Here is a 13,783-nt window from a genome sequence, read left to right on the forward strand (position 1 = left end):
TAATCAGTGTTTATTATAATCTCAAGGCTTTGAAAAATGTAATTGCCTTAAGACACAAAAGTTGGTAGAAGCAACTGCATTAAATGAATCCTTTTGTGACTTGACCCACTGAAATAAGGAAAAAGCCTGGCTATTAAGTACAAAGAATCACCCATACCTTTAATAAAACTACTTTGGGACTCAAGATGTTTACAGCTGACTGTAAAGGTTGCAAACCAATTAATTTGACTCCTTTAGAAACCACCATACAGCAATTCACATATATTGAAAAATTGTGCCTCTTTTTCACAGCATCAAAAAAGCATGAAGCTGCAAAAGAAGTATTTGTGAAAATTCCTCAGGATTCTATAGCGGAAATCTATAATCAGTGGGAGGAACAAGGAATGGAAAGTCCACTTCCTGCCGAAGATGATAATGCTATCAGAGAACATTTGTGCATTAGAGCTTATTTGGTGAGCCTATAAAGAAAATCACAAATGTGTCTACCTTCATGATTTTTCTGATTCACTCTCAGACTTTGAACTGTTCATCCAATAGTGGTGACTGACTTTTTATCTTCTCTCTCTTGTGACTGTGGTACTGATTGATCCACAGGAGCATTGAGATCATGATCCGGCCTTCATCAGCATAAGGTTCTAATTCATGCTAACCGACCAAGAACTTCACTTCATAGAGTGGGTGATGTCTAAAACTTAGTGTCCTTGCAATTCTTTGAATGCTTGTATCAACTTTAGTGTTTCTTTGGGGGTAAGGGGTCAATAACCGACAAAGGCGAAACAATTAAATTTGTTATACCTAAAATAACAACATACTCATTTAAGATGCTTTCAACAAAAAATGAAGTGATTACATCAGGCTAGGTTCTAGGGGACATCTGTGGATAGCAGTCTGTCCTTGCCCTGTAGAAGCTAATGGGCTAGTGAAGAAGACAGACAAGTAAACATCACAAAGTGGTAAGTGTCAAGATACGTATATGACTGGAGTGCTTGAGATAGGACTAGGTGCCAGAAAACACAATATACATGTACCTTGCTGGTGTTCACCATTTGACAAAATATTTATTCACAGTGGTTTTTTTGGGTGCAAAAAATAAATGTTGAACAGTTCTGTTTCTTGATGTTGCAAAATTACTTCTAAGAACCAGATTTTAAAAGCTCTGTAGAACATACGGAAAACTTGTTTGTTTCGTATTTTTTATATTTTATTTTACATCTTAGGAAGCCAATGAAACCTTTAACGAGTGGTTTAAGCATATGAATTCAGCTCCACAGAAACCTACTTTGATACCTCAAGCAACTTTTACTGAGAGAGTGGCTCATGAACACAAAGAAAAGAAATATGAAGTAAGTTGAATTTATATAAGACCTATCTATTGCACTTTAAAAATACAGATCACATTTTTTTTTTCAGATTTCTTTTTCTAATTTTGATTCCAGTATGTTAACTTACAGTGTTCTATTAGTTTCAGGTGTCCAAAATAGTGATTCAACACATCCATACATCCCCTAGTGCTCATCACAAGTGCACTCCTTAATCCCCATTACCTATTTCACCCATCCCCCAACCACCTCCCCTCATATATGGACAGACACTTGGACTGCTTCCATAACTTGGCTGTTGTAAAGAATGCAGTAAACATAGGGGTGCGTGTATCCCTTTGAATTAGTGTTTTTATATTTTAGGTAAACTCCCAGTAGTGCCAATTGCTGGTCATAGGGTAGTTCCATTTTCAACTTTTTGAGGAACCTCCATACTGTTTTCCACAGTGTCTGTACCAGTTTGCATTCCCACCAACAGTGCACAAGGGTTCCTTTCTCTCTATATCATCACCAATATTTGTTGTTTCTTGTGTTTTTGATTTTAGCCATTCTGACAGGTGTGAGGTGATACCTCATTGTGGTTTTGATTTGCATTTCCCTGATCATGAGTGATGTTGAGCATCTTTCTTGTGTCTGTTGGCCATCTGTTATGTCTTCTTTGGAAAAATGTCTTTTCAGGTCTTCTGAATATTTTTTAACTGGTTTATTTCATTTTTTTGGTGTTGAGTTGCAGAAATTCTTTATATATTTTGGATACTAGCCTTCATTGGATATGTTATTTGCAAATATCTTTTTCCATTAGTGGGTTACCCTTTAGTTTTGTTGATTATTTCCTTTGTTGTGCAGGTTTTTATTTTGCTATAGTCCCAATAGTTTGTTTTTGCTTTTGTTTCCCTTGCTTCAGGAGATATATCTAGAAAAGTGTTGCTATGGTCAATTTTAGAGATCTTTACTGTACTCTCTTCTAGGTTTTTTTTTTTTTTTTTAAGATTTATTTATTTTATTTGAGAGAGAGAGCGAGAGTGAGAGTGAGTACAAGTGGGAGGGGTAGAAGGAGAAAATCTTGAGCAGACTCCCCACTGAGTGCAGAGCCTTTTGCTTTGCAGGGCTTTATCCCACGACCCATGAGATCATGACCTGGGCTGAGACCAAGAATTGGGTGCCTACAAGTTGAGCCACCCTGATGCTGCTCTGTTTAGGATTTTTATGGTTTCAGGTTTCCCATTTAGGTCTTTAATTCATTTTGAATTTGTTTTTTGTGTTTGGTGTAAGGAAGTGGTCCAGTTACATTCTTTTGCATGTGGCTATCCAATTTTCCGAACATCATTTGTTAAAGAAACTGTCTTTTGCCATTGGACTATCTTTCCTGCTTGTTGAAGATTAATTGACCATATAACTGTGAGTTGATCAGGTCATATTTAAAGAGGTAATTTCTTCAGCAGTTCTATTCTTACTGTAACAGGTGATCTTTCTGTTAATGCTATTTGAAAAAAAGACACCTGTTAGTTTTCTGCAGCTTATTAACCAAACATGAAAATTACCCTCAGGTGACATTAATGTTCATTTATGAAGTTAACATTTTAGTGTTTTATTTCACTGCAGTCTGTTGATTATTTTTGTATTTGGCTGACTAAAGTTAACTTTATTTTTTTTAAGTTTTATGTATTTATTTAAGTAATCTCTGTACTCATGTGGGGCTTAAACTCATGACCCAGAAATCAAGAGTTGCATGCTTCTCAATAAAGTGAACTCTTTAGAATGATGTTCCATGTAAATATTCCTGTATGTACTTTTACAAATACATTATTTATTGGTTTTAGTCTGTTAATGTCTTGTGTTTGTTTTGCAGATGGATTATGTTATTTGGAAAGGACATTTGGATGCCCTGACTGCTGATGTGAAGGAGAAAATGTACAATGTCTTGTTGTTTGTTGATGGAGGGTGGATGGTAGATGTTAGAGAGGTAAGCTCTGTACATTGTATATAGATAAAAAAGTAAAAGTCTATTTTCAAAGGTTCTTTCTCTAAGTAGAAGCACCTATGGATCTTATATATCCTTTGTTCTTGTAACTGAACATCCCTTAATTTAAACCTAGACTGAAAATAATAACTAGGGAATAGAAATCTTGGACTATTGAGTAAACTTATTTCTTCAGATTTAATGTATTCATTCAAGATACTAAAATGTAACTTTTTAAAATTCTGGATCTAAAAATTTAATTGTATTTGCATTCAATTCAATTTAAGGATACAAAGATAAGTCTAGTAGCCATGACCCTCACCTCTGAGCTATCCATTTAAATGACCTTGGTGGGGGCAGGCAGCTTTTTTTAAATGCTGGGCTCCACTGTCAGAGATTCTGATTTAATTGGTCTGTGATAGGCCTGGATTTATTGGTTTTTGGGTTTTTTTTAATCTGCTGGAGAGCTTAAATCCTGGGTTGAGACTAGTTACAAAAGTACCTAATGCCATAAGAAAAGCACAGATTAAGTATTTTGTGAGTTCGGGAAAAGAAAACGTTGGTTTTACCTGGAAGAGGTTTAGACGGGGTACTTGAAAGGTATAGTATTTGATTCCTAAAAAATGATGTCGAAGCTGAGTGAGTAGAGGGGAAAGGAAGGATACTGAAGGTAACTATCATGTTAGTGAAAAAATACAGAGGCCTGATCCTGTGGTTTAACAGAAACCTTGAGTAATCAGCTTTGCCTCTGCAGACTTCATGATCTGTTAAAGGGGAACTGTGTAAATGCTGGATTCTTGAATATTTGGTGCAGCATTTTGAACAGAGAACCTAGAATGCCCTTTCCCCGATAGCTATACCGATGGCTTTCCTACCTTCTTCAGTAGTATGCCCAATGTTCTCTCTCTAGAGACCCTCCTCATTCCCCAGCCCCAGCCACCCTGTATCACTTTCTTCTTATCCTGCATTGGTTTTCCTTGTGGCAGTTACATATAATGTATAATGTATATTATTTGCTTGTTGTGTGTCTACCTCCATTAAGATGTAGACTTGATGAAGGCAGCAACATTGTTTTCTTCATTTCTCTGAATTTGGCACTTAAGTTAATGCCTGGAACATAAGAGGCTTTCAGAAAATGTTTGGTACATTTAGTAAATGACTGGGGTGAACGCACTGTCTTCATATTAGAGATACCTATTACAGGTCAGTGCAGTTCAACTCCTGTGGGCAACACATACCAGTTAATGAATTTTTCTCACATGTAAGGCCCTACTGTATGTCCCTAATGGAAAGAATGTTTTAATTTTATACATTTACAGGATTTTTCAAAGCTTTTGTTCATTCGAATGACAAAAACAGCTTAGGTTGTGGAGAGCAATTGATTTTCTTTTCCTTGTGGCAAATTGCCGGGCCCATCAGGCATAATTCAGGACAGTTGGTAGCCTTCAGTCTGCTGGTGTGGGAAGCCATTTGAGTTAGCGGAACAGATTACTAGTAACACCCCTTTGATATTTGGCCAGCAACAAGACCTAGAAGAAGCAGGGGGCCAGAATCCATCCTGTGAGATCAGATTACTAATAGACCTGATGCTACTTTCAGGTGATAAGAGGTCTGGGAGCGAGGGCTGCTTTGCCTCCCTAGCAAGGGGGGCGAAAGACGCCCTTGGAGTACAAATGGAGTGACTCAGAGGAAGTGCTCACTTTCTTAACAGGCTCTGGGTGGAAACAACTAATGTGAATTATGAGTAAGACCTTTGGTTTTAAATCCACCTCTGAAGGTAGTGAGTGCCTATTTGAGAAATAAAATAAAAGTGCTTTCCCTTTCAAAGTTAAGAAAACACAACGCATGCATGCATTTTAATATTTACTGTTAATATATTTATATCTCAAAACAAGACTGAACAATTGATAGTAATTTTCCCTATGTGTGGAAAACTGACCTAGATCAGCCTAAATTAGTACAAATCACTCCTTGGTAGAATTACCACATACATTTTTTTGCTCCACTTACATCTGCTTTTGAAAAATGCTTTAGCAGCTTAACATAGTCTGTCCCATGAAGATACTTACACTGATTAATATAAGTTGTCATAAACAACAACAAAAAGTTCCAGACTTCTAAGAAGGTAAATCCACTTTTTAAAAAAAATTTATTAGGGGGGGCGCCTGGGTGGCTCAGTGGATTAAAGCCTCTGCCTTCGGCTTGGGTCATGATCCTAGGGTACTGGGATCGAGCCCCACATCGGGCTCTCTGCTCAGTGGGGAGCCTGCTTTCCTTCCTCTCTCTCTGCCTACTTGTGATCTCTCTGTTAAATAAATAAATAAAATATTTTTTAAAAAAAATTTTATTAGGTATTTTATTAGGCTTTTCTAAAGACCAGGTATTCAGCTTGTCTTGTTCTCTGTTTTGTCTTATGCTACGAACTCTGTGGATTTCCTTTCTATTTTTTTTTTCTTTCTATTTTTAAGATTATTTCACAAAGGTTAAGGCTGGGTTCTTTTTAAATTATTTTAATGATTTTTAGATTTCAAATTTGTTGCAAGAAAACGTTTTGGGTACATTTCTGTACTCTTACTACTGCCCACATAATTTTTTAGAAAGGCCCATATGTACTTCGAAATGCTAATTGTTTTCTCCACATTGTTTTTCTCATGTATCTGTTAGTTCTGTCTCATTAATTATATTATTCAAATCTATGGGGTCTTTTAGTTTTTCTATTTTTGAAAAGTTATACAAAGGAATCATAAATTCACTTTGCTTAAAAAGAGTTTGTGGTGACATTGTCCCTCCCTGTGTGCCTCTCCCCACCTCATGACCCTTCTCCCAAGCAGCAGTCACCACGGTCAGTTTATGTCCTCTCACATGTATTTCCATCTGTACACATCAAGGGAAACGGTGCTTCTTTTCTCTTCCCAGTTTTGTTCCAGTGGTATTTAGTCTCTCTTACGGCTTTAAGCATGTTTTTATTCAAGACATAATAGATATTAGAAATACAAATTTAAAAAAAAAAAAGAAAAATATAAATTCAGAAGCATTTTGTTTTTGTTATCAGACCAGGGACTCCTCTGTATTAGGTTTGCCTTCATGCGGTTTTACCAAAAATTGTGTGTCTGTCATGATTAAAATCCTGCCTTGTTTTATTTTAAATGGGCATCATGAGCTTTAGAGAAACCCCATTAGCTTCTACCTGTTGTATTTTGGTTTTGATTCAAAACTTTGGTTTTTTATAACAATATTTACCTTAAACTTTTTAAAATGACAACTTGATGTCCAACTATAGGATGCTGAAGAAGACCATGAAAGGACACACCAAATGGTTTCATTGAGAAAGCTTTGTCTGCCGATGTTGTGTTTTCTGCTTCATACCATTTTGCATAGTACTGGTCAGTATCAGGAATGCTTGCAGTTAGCAGATATGGTCTCCTCTGAGCGCCACAAACTGTATCTGGTAAGTTCTGGAGCATTTACAGTTTTAAATTTTAGTGATTTGATAAGCTCTGTAATAATATTTGATTTTGTGAGATGTGTTTACATTTTTGAGATGTTCTTAGATTTTCTTAACATAATGGTCCACTTCTAATGTTTGTTCTTTTTTTTGAAAATACATACATATTCATAAACACTTAGAAGTAAATAGATTGGCTCAAAGAAATAGCTTTGAACATAGTGGCCCTTGGCTATATAAATCTTAAAGAGGAATTTCTTATGTTAAGCTAATCAGGTTGATTAAATGACCATAAATTCATATATTCTTCCTTGCTCTCATTCTTAACTTTTTTTTTTCTTCTCTTAAAATCAGGTATTTTCTAAGGAAGAACTAAGGAAATTGTTGCAGAAGTTAAGAGAGTCCTCTCTAATGCTCCTAGACCAGGGACTTGATCCATTAGGATATGAAATTCAGTCATAATTCATCCACTCTGCTAATTTCTATGATAAATGGAGTTTCTTGTAAAATACACATATTTGTAATTACTGGGTTTTTTCTTTTGCATTGTCATGGGAATAATGAAAATTTACACATTTGCATTTTATATTTTTCAGAATATTATGATGATACTTTGAAAATTTAATGTATTATATGACTATTTCCCTGCATTTATTAATAAAATTATATAAAAATTAAAATTTTCTGTTCTTACAAGTTCCAGAATTACCTCTTATGTAATAAGAAATTAAGTTTCCTGTTATCCTACTTTTCTCCTGTGAGCATAAATATGCTGATATCTTAAAATTATAAAGAGGATGAGAAGTAGATTCATTTCTAAATCAGGTATGTAATTTCTTATAAGATTTAGTGGGTTTTGGGGGGGAGGGGATAAAGATTTTATTTATTTATTTGACACTGAGAGAGGGAACAGAAGCAGAGGGAGTGGGAGAAGGAGAAGCAGGCTTCCTGCTGAGCAGGGAGCCCAATGCGGGGCTGGATCCCAGACCATGGGATCATGATCTGAGCAGAAGGCAGACGCTTAACAACTAAGCCACACAGGTGCCTCATAAATTTAGTGTTTTTTAAATACTACAGTTAAGATGAATATAGCAAGAGTTTTGTCTAATATTACGCTTTTGTTTTCTTTATTTTGGAAACATTTCTTTTTTATTAACTCATTCAATAAACTGGCTACTAATTAAGTTAGATCTTATGAAGTCTTATCATAGTATCTGGTACACAGTAGGCACTGACTAAGCTGGGAAATACAAAAATGAGTGGAATCTACTCCAGCCCTTCTAGTAGGGGTTATACAACAAATACCTTTTTTAAATGCCGTTAAAAAAATGCAAGTAATCTGCGCAGTAAGACACTGTCACCAGCTAAGAGGGCTCTGAGGAGGTAGCATTAGAGCTGCTGTTTGAGTAATGCACTGAATTTGCAAGGGCAAAGATAAAGCACAAGAAGAGTGAGGGGCTGCACATTGGGAAATCAGTATGAGCAAGGCCCAGAAATGGTAATGCATAGCATATTTATGAATCAGCAAGAATTTTCTTTTTCTTTCTTTCTTTTTCTTTCTTTCTTTCTTTCTTCTTTCTTTCTTTCCTTTCTTTCCTTTCTTTCCTTTCTTTCTCTCTCTTGAGAGAGATTGCGTGCAAGAATGGGGAGGAAGAAAGAGGGGAGAGAGAATCTCCAGCAGGCTCCAGGCCTAGTGAAGAGCCCCATGCAGGGCTCGATCTCATGACCTGAGCCGAAATCCAGAATCAGATATCAGATATTTTTTTAAGATTTTATTTGACAGAGCGACAGTGAGAGAGGGAGTACAGGCAGAGGAAGCAGGAGAGGGAGAAGCAGGCTTCCAGTGGAGCTGGGAACCTGATGCAAGGCTTGATTCCAGGACGCTGGGATCATGACCTGAGCTGAAGGCAGATGCTTAATGACTGAGCCACCCAGGCACCCCACACCTGAGCCGTTTCTTAAAGATGTATTTATAGATGCCACCCTAGAGACGTCTGGCTAGGAGGCCTGGTATAGGGTCCTGGAAGTTGTATATTTAAGTATAATATGCCATAGGTGATTTTAATTAGCTTGGGGTATTCTGGCTTAAATCAGAGATGGATATTGTACCGAACACAGCGGGAGTTGATCATGATACAACTGTTTGCATCAGCCCTGGAGAGGTGTAGAGGCAGTGGACTCCGCCTCAAGTTCTTATGCTAGCAAGAACAATCCAGAGGAAATACTTACTTTCCAAAACCTCTTTAGTTTTTATACATTAAAAAAATGAGGTGAAGCAGTATGAACTGACTTGGAAGTCTAAATCTTAAAAAATATGTATAAGATTTGTATGCTGAAAATACAAAATACTGATAAACTAAAAAAGAGCAAAATGGAGAGACATACCATATTCATTAAACAGAAGACTCAACATAGTAAAGATGCCAAATTGATAAACAGGTTTAACACAATTCTAACTAGTATTTCAGCAAGAAGATAGATTATATATTACTTGGTATGACTGAATTAATCTTCTTAGGTGTGATAATTGTGACCAGATATTATAGTGTCTTTTATTCTTCAGAGATACACCCCAATGGACGCCTGGGTGACTCAGTTGTTAAATGTCTGCCTTCAGCTCAGGTCATGATCCCAGGGGCCTGGGATCCCTGCTAACTGGAAACCTGCTTCTCCTTCTGCCTGCTGCTAGTCCCCCTGCTTCTTCTCTCTCTCTTTCTCTCTCTCTCTCTCTCTGGCAAATAAATAAAATCTTTAAAAAGAATAAGAGATACCTACTGAAATATTTAGAGATGAAAGGCCATGAAGTCTGCACTTTAAAACAGTTTAGCTTTGGGGCACCTGGCTGGCTGGCTAGACATGGATAGAGCATGTGACTCTTCATCTTGGGGTGGTGAGTTCTAGCCCCATGTTGGGTATAGAGATCACTTAAAAAATAAATAAAAATTTAGGGCGCCTGGGTGGCTCAGTGGGTTAAGTCTCTGCCTCATGCTCAGGTCATGATCTCAGGGTTCTGGGATCGAGTCCCACATTGGGCTCTCTGCTCAGCGGGGGGCCTGCTTCCCCTTCTCTCTCTGCCTGCCTCTCTGCCTACTTGTGATCTCTCTGTCAAATAAATAAATCCTTAAAAAAAATTATTTTATTTATTTTTTTTAAGATTTATTAATTTATTTAACAGAGAGAAAGAGATCACAAAATACTTTTAAAAATAAATAAAAATTTAAAAATAGGTTTAGCTTTAAAAGTCTACACAGATAAATATGTCAAAATATTAACTGCATAATCTATGTGAAGGGCACAGTCATGTTTATTAATCTCAACTTTTCTGTAGATTTAAAAATCTTCAAAATAAAAGATTTGAGTGGAGTTAAATAGTGACAGAACAACTAAATATCCATATGGAAAAGAAATGAATCATGGCCCCCACTTTATACTAGTCACAAAAATTAATTAGAAGTGGATTATAAGCCTCATTATAAAAGCTAAAACTAAAGGTTTGAAGAAAAATAAAATCTTTAATGACCTGTGAGTAGGCAAAGATTTCCTATACAAGAAAAAAAGATTTTTCCTATTGACAGAAAGCAATAAGCATAAAGGAAATATTATTTCATTGAAATATAAAACTGCTCATCAAAGACCCCATTATGGGGACGCCTGGGTGGCTCAATCAGTTAAGCTGCTACCTTCAGCTCGGGTCATAATCCCAGGATCCTGGGATCGAGTCCCATGTGGGGTTCCTTGCTCAGCGGGGAGCCTGCTTCTCTCTCTGCCTCTGCCTGCTTGTGCTTTCTCTCTCTCTCTCTCTCTCTCTGACAAATAAATAAATACATAAAATCTTAAAAAAAAAAAAGACCCCATTATGAAAATAAATAGAGTAGACACAGACTGGGAGAAAATATTTGCAAAAATATATCTGACCAAAAAAACCTTCCTACTTAGAATATACAAAGAACTCTTTCAATTAAATAATAAAGCAAAAAGTGGCGCAAAAAAAAAAAAAAAGACGATTCGTAAAGGAAGGGAATATGCATAATCAGAAAACCCATGAAAAAGTACTCAAGTCATGGGAAATGCAAAGGAAGCAACAAGGAGATAACACTATATAGCCATCAAAATGGCTAAAATAAAAAACTGACACCACCAAATTGTGGAACAACTGTGACTGATACATTGCTGGGGAAATATAAGATGGTACACTCTTTGGGAAAAGTTTTGACTTTTTTATAATCCCCTATCCTTTAACCTAGATATTTCACTCATATATTTATTTACTCAAACTAAATTCCAAAGAACACTTGTGCAAATGTATTCATAGCAGCATTATTTATAATAGCCCCAAATTGGAAATGACCCAAATGACCATCAATAGGATGACTAAACAAGCTGCAGTATGTTCATACAAAACACTACTCAGCAATATAAAAAGGAAAGAACTGTTCTACCCAGCAAAAGAACCTAGACACCAGAAGTACATACTGTACGATCCATTTACATGAAGTTCTAGAACAGTCAAAACCATGGTTAAGGAAAAATGAAAAAAGTGATTTCCTCTTGGGCATGGGGGGGTGGGGATTTTCTAGGGAGTTTTGTGAGGTGATGGAAGTATACTGTATCTTAACTGGTGTGGGTTACACAGGTGCCTCCATTTATCAAAAAAATGTACACTTTAGATTATTGCATTTGAGTGAATGTAAATTTTCTTTGGAGATAACAAATGAAGAGGTGAGGAGTAGGTACACATGAAAATGGCAGCTGGTGAAACCAGGTGATGGGTATTTTAACTTTGCACGAGTTTGAAATTTTCCAAAATAAAAAGGAGGGGAAGTGGGCCAGGAACCAGAGAAATCTGAGTTGGAATCTTACTCTCATACCTCCAGCTGCAAGATAACAGCCATTAACCTCTATTTTCAACATTTGTAAATGAGAATAAAGATTATAATCCCATTTCAGGACAAGTAAAGATTAGGACTACTGTGCTTTGTGAAGAAGGTCAAGAAAGCTGCTTAATCATTAAATCAGTCTGGAGAAGGGCAGTTTCCAGAACAGTAGAAATCTGGATTAAATGGCAAATATGGGGTTAGACTCAGTAACCCTAACACAAAAGGCATTTGAATTAACAGTCCAAATCTATAAGCACAAGGGGACAATTGAGTAGACTAAATGAAGACAGGTTGCCACGGCCCTTAACTGGCAAGCAGGTGAGGGTAAACATTGTAAATCACTGATTAGAGGGTTCTGTGGATCCAAATTGGAAGGGAGAATGGCAATATAAACAGTGGGAAGGGCACATGGTGTGGTAAGAATCCATAGAATTTGGTGGCATGATAGGAAGAAAAGCTTATCAAGAAGACCATGTTAGGAAAATTCGACTTTAGACCTTGCGTAATTCTCATTCTTGTATCTTGAAGATTCATTTCCTTGGGGAACCCACTGACCACCTCCCTCTCCCCAAGTTTAGATCTAATTGTATTATAACTTCACAGGACCATATTTTATTACCTCAAAATATTCATTATCATAGTTGATCATTGTTTACTACCAGTCTTCTCTCACTAAGTTCTAAGGGAGAGGGTCTGGTCTGGCTTTACTCCACACTATCTTCCAGGTGCCAAATTTAGTGCCTGACACAAAACAGGGGCTCAATATTTAAATAATTCTTACATCAAAGAGGAAATTAAAATTGTCAATCAGACTACTTGGGAATTAAGGACTGGGGCACCTGGGTAGCTCAGTCGTTACACATCTGATCCCAAGAGGATTGAGCCCCACATAGGTCTCCCTGCTCAGTGGGAAGCCTGCTTCTCCCTCTCCCACTCCCTATGCTTGTATTCCCTCTCACTGTCTTTTTGTCGAATAAAAAATAAAATATTTAAAAAAAAAGGAATTAAGGACTGAGAATATTATACTGTCTTGACTGTGAGTAAAGGTATTCTCAGGAGGGAAACTCCTAGCCTAAGTCCTTTTTTTTTTTTTTTTAAAGATTATTTATTTATTTGACAGAGAGAGATCACAAGTAGGCAGAGAGGCAGGCAGAGAGAGAGGAGGAAGCAGGCTCCCTGCTGAGCAGAGAGCCCGATGCGGGACTCGATCCCAGGACGGTGAGATCATGACCTGAGCCGAAGGCAGCGGCTCAACCCACTGAGCCACCCAGGCGCCCCAAGTCCTTTTTTTTTAAATTATTTTTCAAGTATTTATTTGAGGGAGAGAAAGAGCATGTATGCCCATCCCCAAGTGAGCCTGGGGAAGAGCAAAGAGGATGGAAAGGAGAAGGGAGGTAACTCCAGCAGACTCTGGGCAGCTGAGTTCAGCACCCCAGACTAGGGGCTCCATCTCTTCACCCTGAGGTCATGACCTGAGTGAAACCACGAGTTGTGCTCAACCCACTGAGCCACCCAGGTGCCCCGAAGTCCTTTTATTTTTAAGTAAATTAACTGAACATTCTATTCAAGAAATTAGGGAGAAAAAAGAAAAAAGGAAATAACCTGAATCAAAATCATTGAAAAGGCCAATAAAATAGTCAAACTATGGGATCCCTGGTTCAGTCGGTTAAGCATCTGCCTTCAGCTCAGACTCCGGTCATGATCCCAGAGCCCTGGGATCCCATAGCCCATCCGGCTCTCTGCTCCGCAGGGAGCCTGCTTCTGCTGCCTGTTCCCCCTGCTTATGTGCTTGCGTGCTCTCGCTCTCTCTCCAAATAAAATAAAAACTTAAGCTTAAAATAGTCAGATTACTGGCAAGACTAATCAAGGGACAAAAAAAAAAAAAAAAAAAAACACCCAAATGCGTTTTTACAGTAAGTGGTAGGACAATAGATAAAAATAAATTTTAAATATGGTAGGTCACTATATACAACGCTAACCAAGTATATCAGGACATTTAGGTTTGCCGGCTATTTTTCAAGAACAATTAAAAGCCCCAACATTGATTCAAAAAGAAAATCGAAATGGTGTACTAACGATGATAAGTATGAGTTCATCGTGCTATTTTTGTATGTTTTGATTGTTAAGATAAAATGTTTAAAAATAAGTGCCTCTCTACCTACTTGTGATCTCTATCTGTCAA

The 13,783-nt window shown here is 37.2% G+C and overlaps 1 protein-coding gene across 5 annotated transcripts in view; it reads left to right on the plus strand.

The window, feature by feature from the left end:
• The window catches only part of NUP107 (nucleoporin 107), a 45,259-nt gene extending 37,919 nt beyond the window's left edge, over nt 1-7,340 (plus strand). For 4 of the 5 annotated variants that reach the window (XM_045073021.1, XM_004752460.3, XM_013056078.2 and 1 more), the window contains 5 exons: nt 292-452; nt 1,218-1,343; nt 3,169-3,282; nt 6,560-6,727; nt 7,079-7,339. In XM_045073021.1, coding sequence (XP_044928956.1) covers nt 292-452; nt 1,218-1,343; nt 3,169-3,282; nt 6,560-6,727; nt 7,079-7,186 — 677 coding nt within the window. In that variant the 3' untranslated portion in view covers nt 7,187-7,339. Of the gene's footprint in view, nt 1-291; nt 453-1,217; nt 1,344-3,168; nt 3,283-6,559; nt 6,728-7,078 lie in introns of all 5 variants that reach the window. The other variant, XM_045073022.1, reaches the window with a different exon arrangement.
• The last annotated feature ends 6,443 nt before the right edge of the window (nt 7,341-13,783 follow it).

Source organism: Mustela putorius, unplaced genomic scaffold (genome assembly GCF_011764305.1).
Source record: "Mustela putorius furo isolate JIRA1106 unplaced genomic scaffold, ASM1176430v1.1 tig00537227_pilon_pilon_pilon, whole genome shotgun sequence".
Lineage (NCBI taxonomy): Eukaryota > Metazoa > Chordata > Mammalia > Carnivora > Mustelidae > Mustela > Mustela putorius.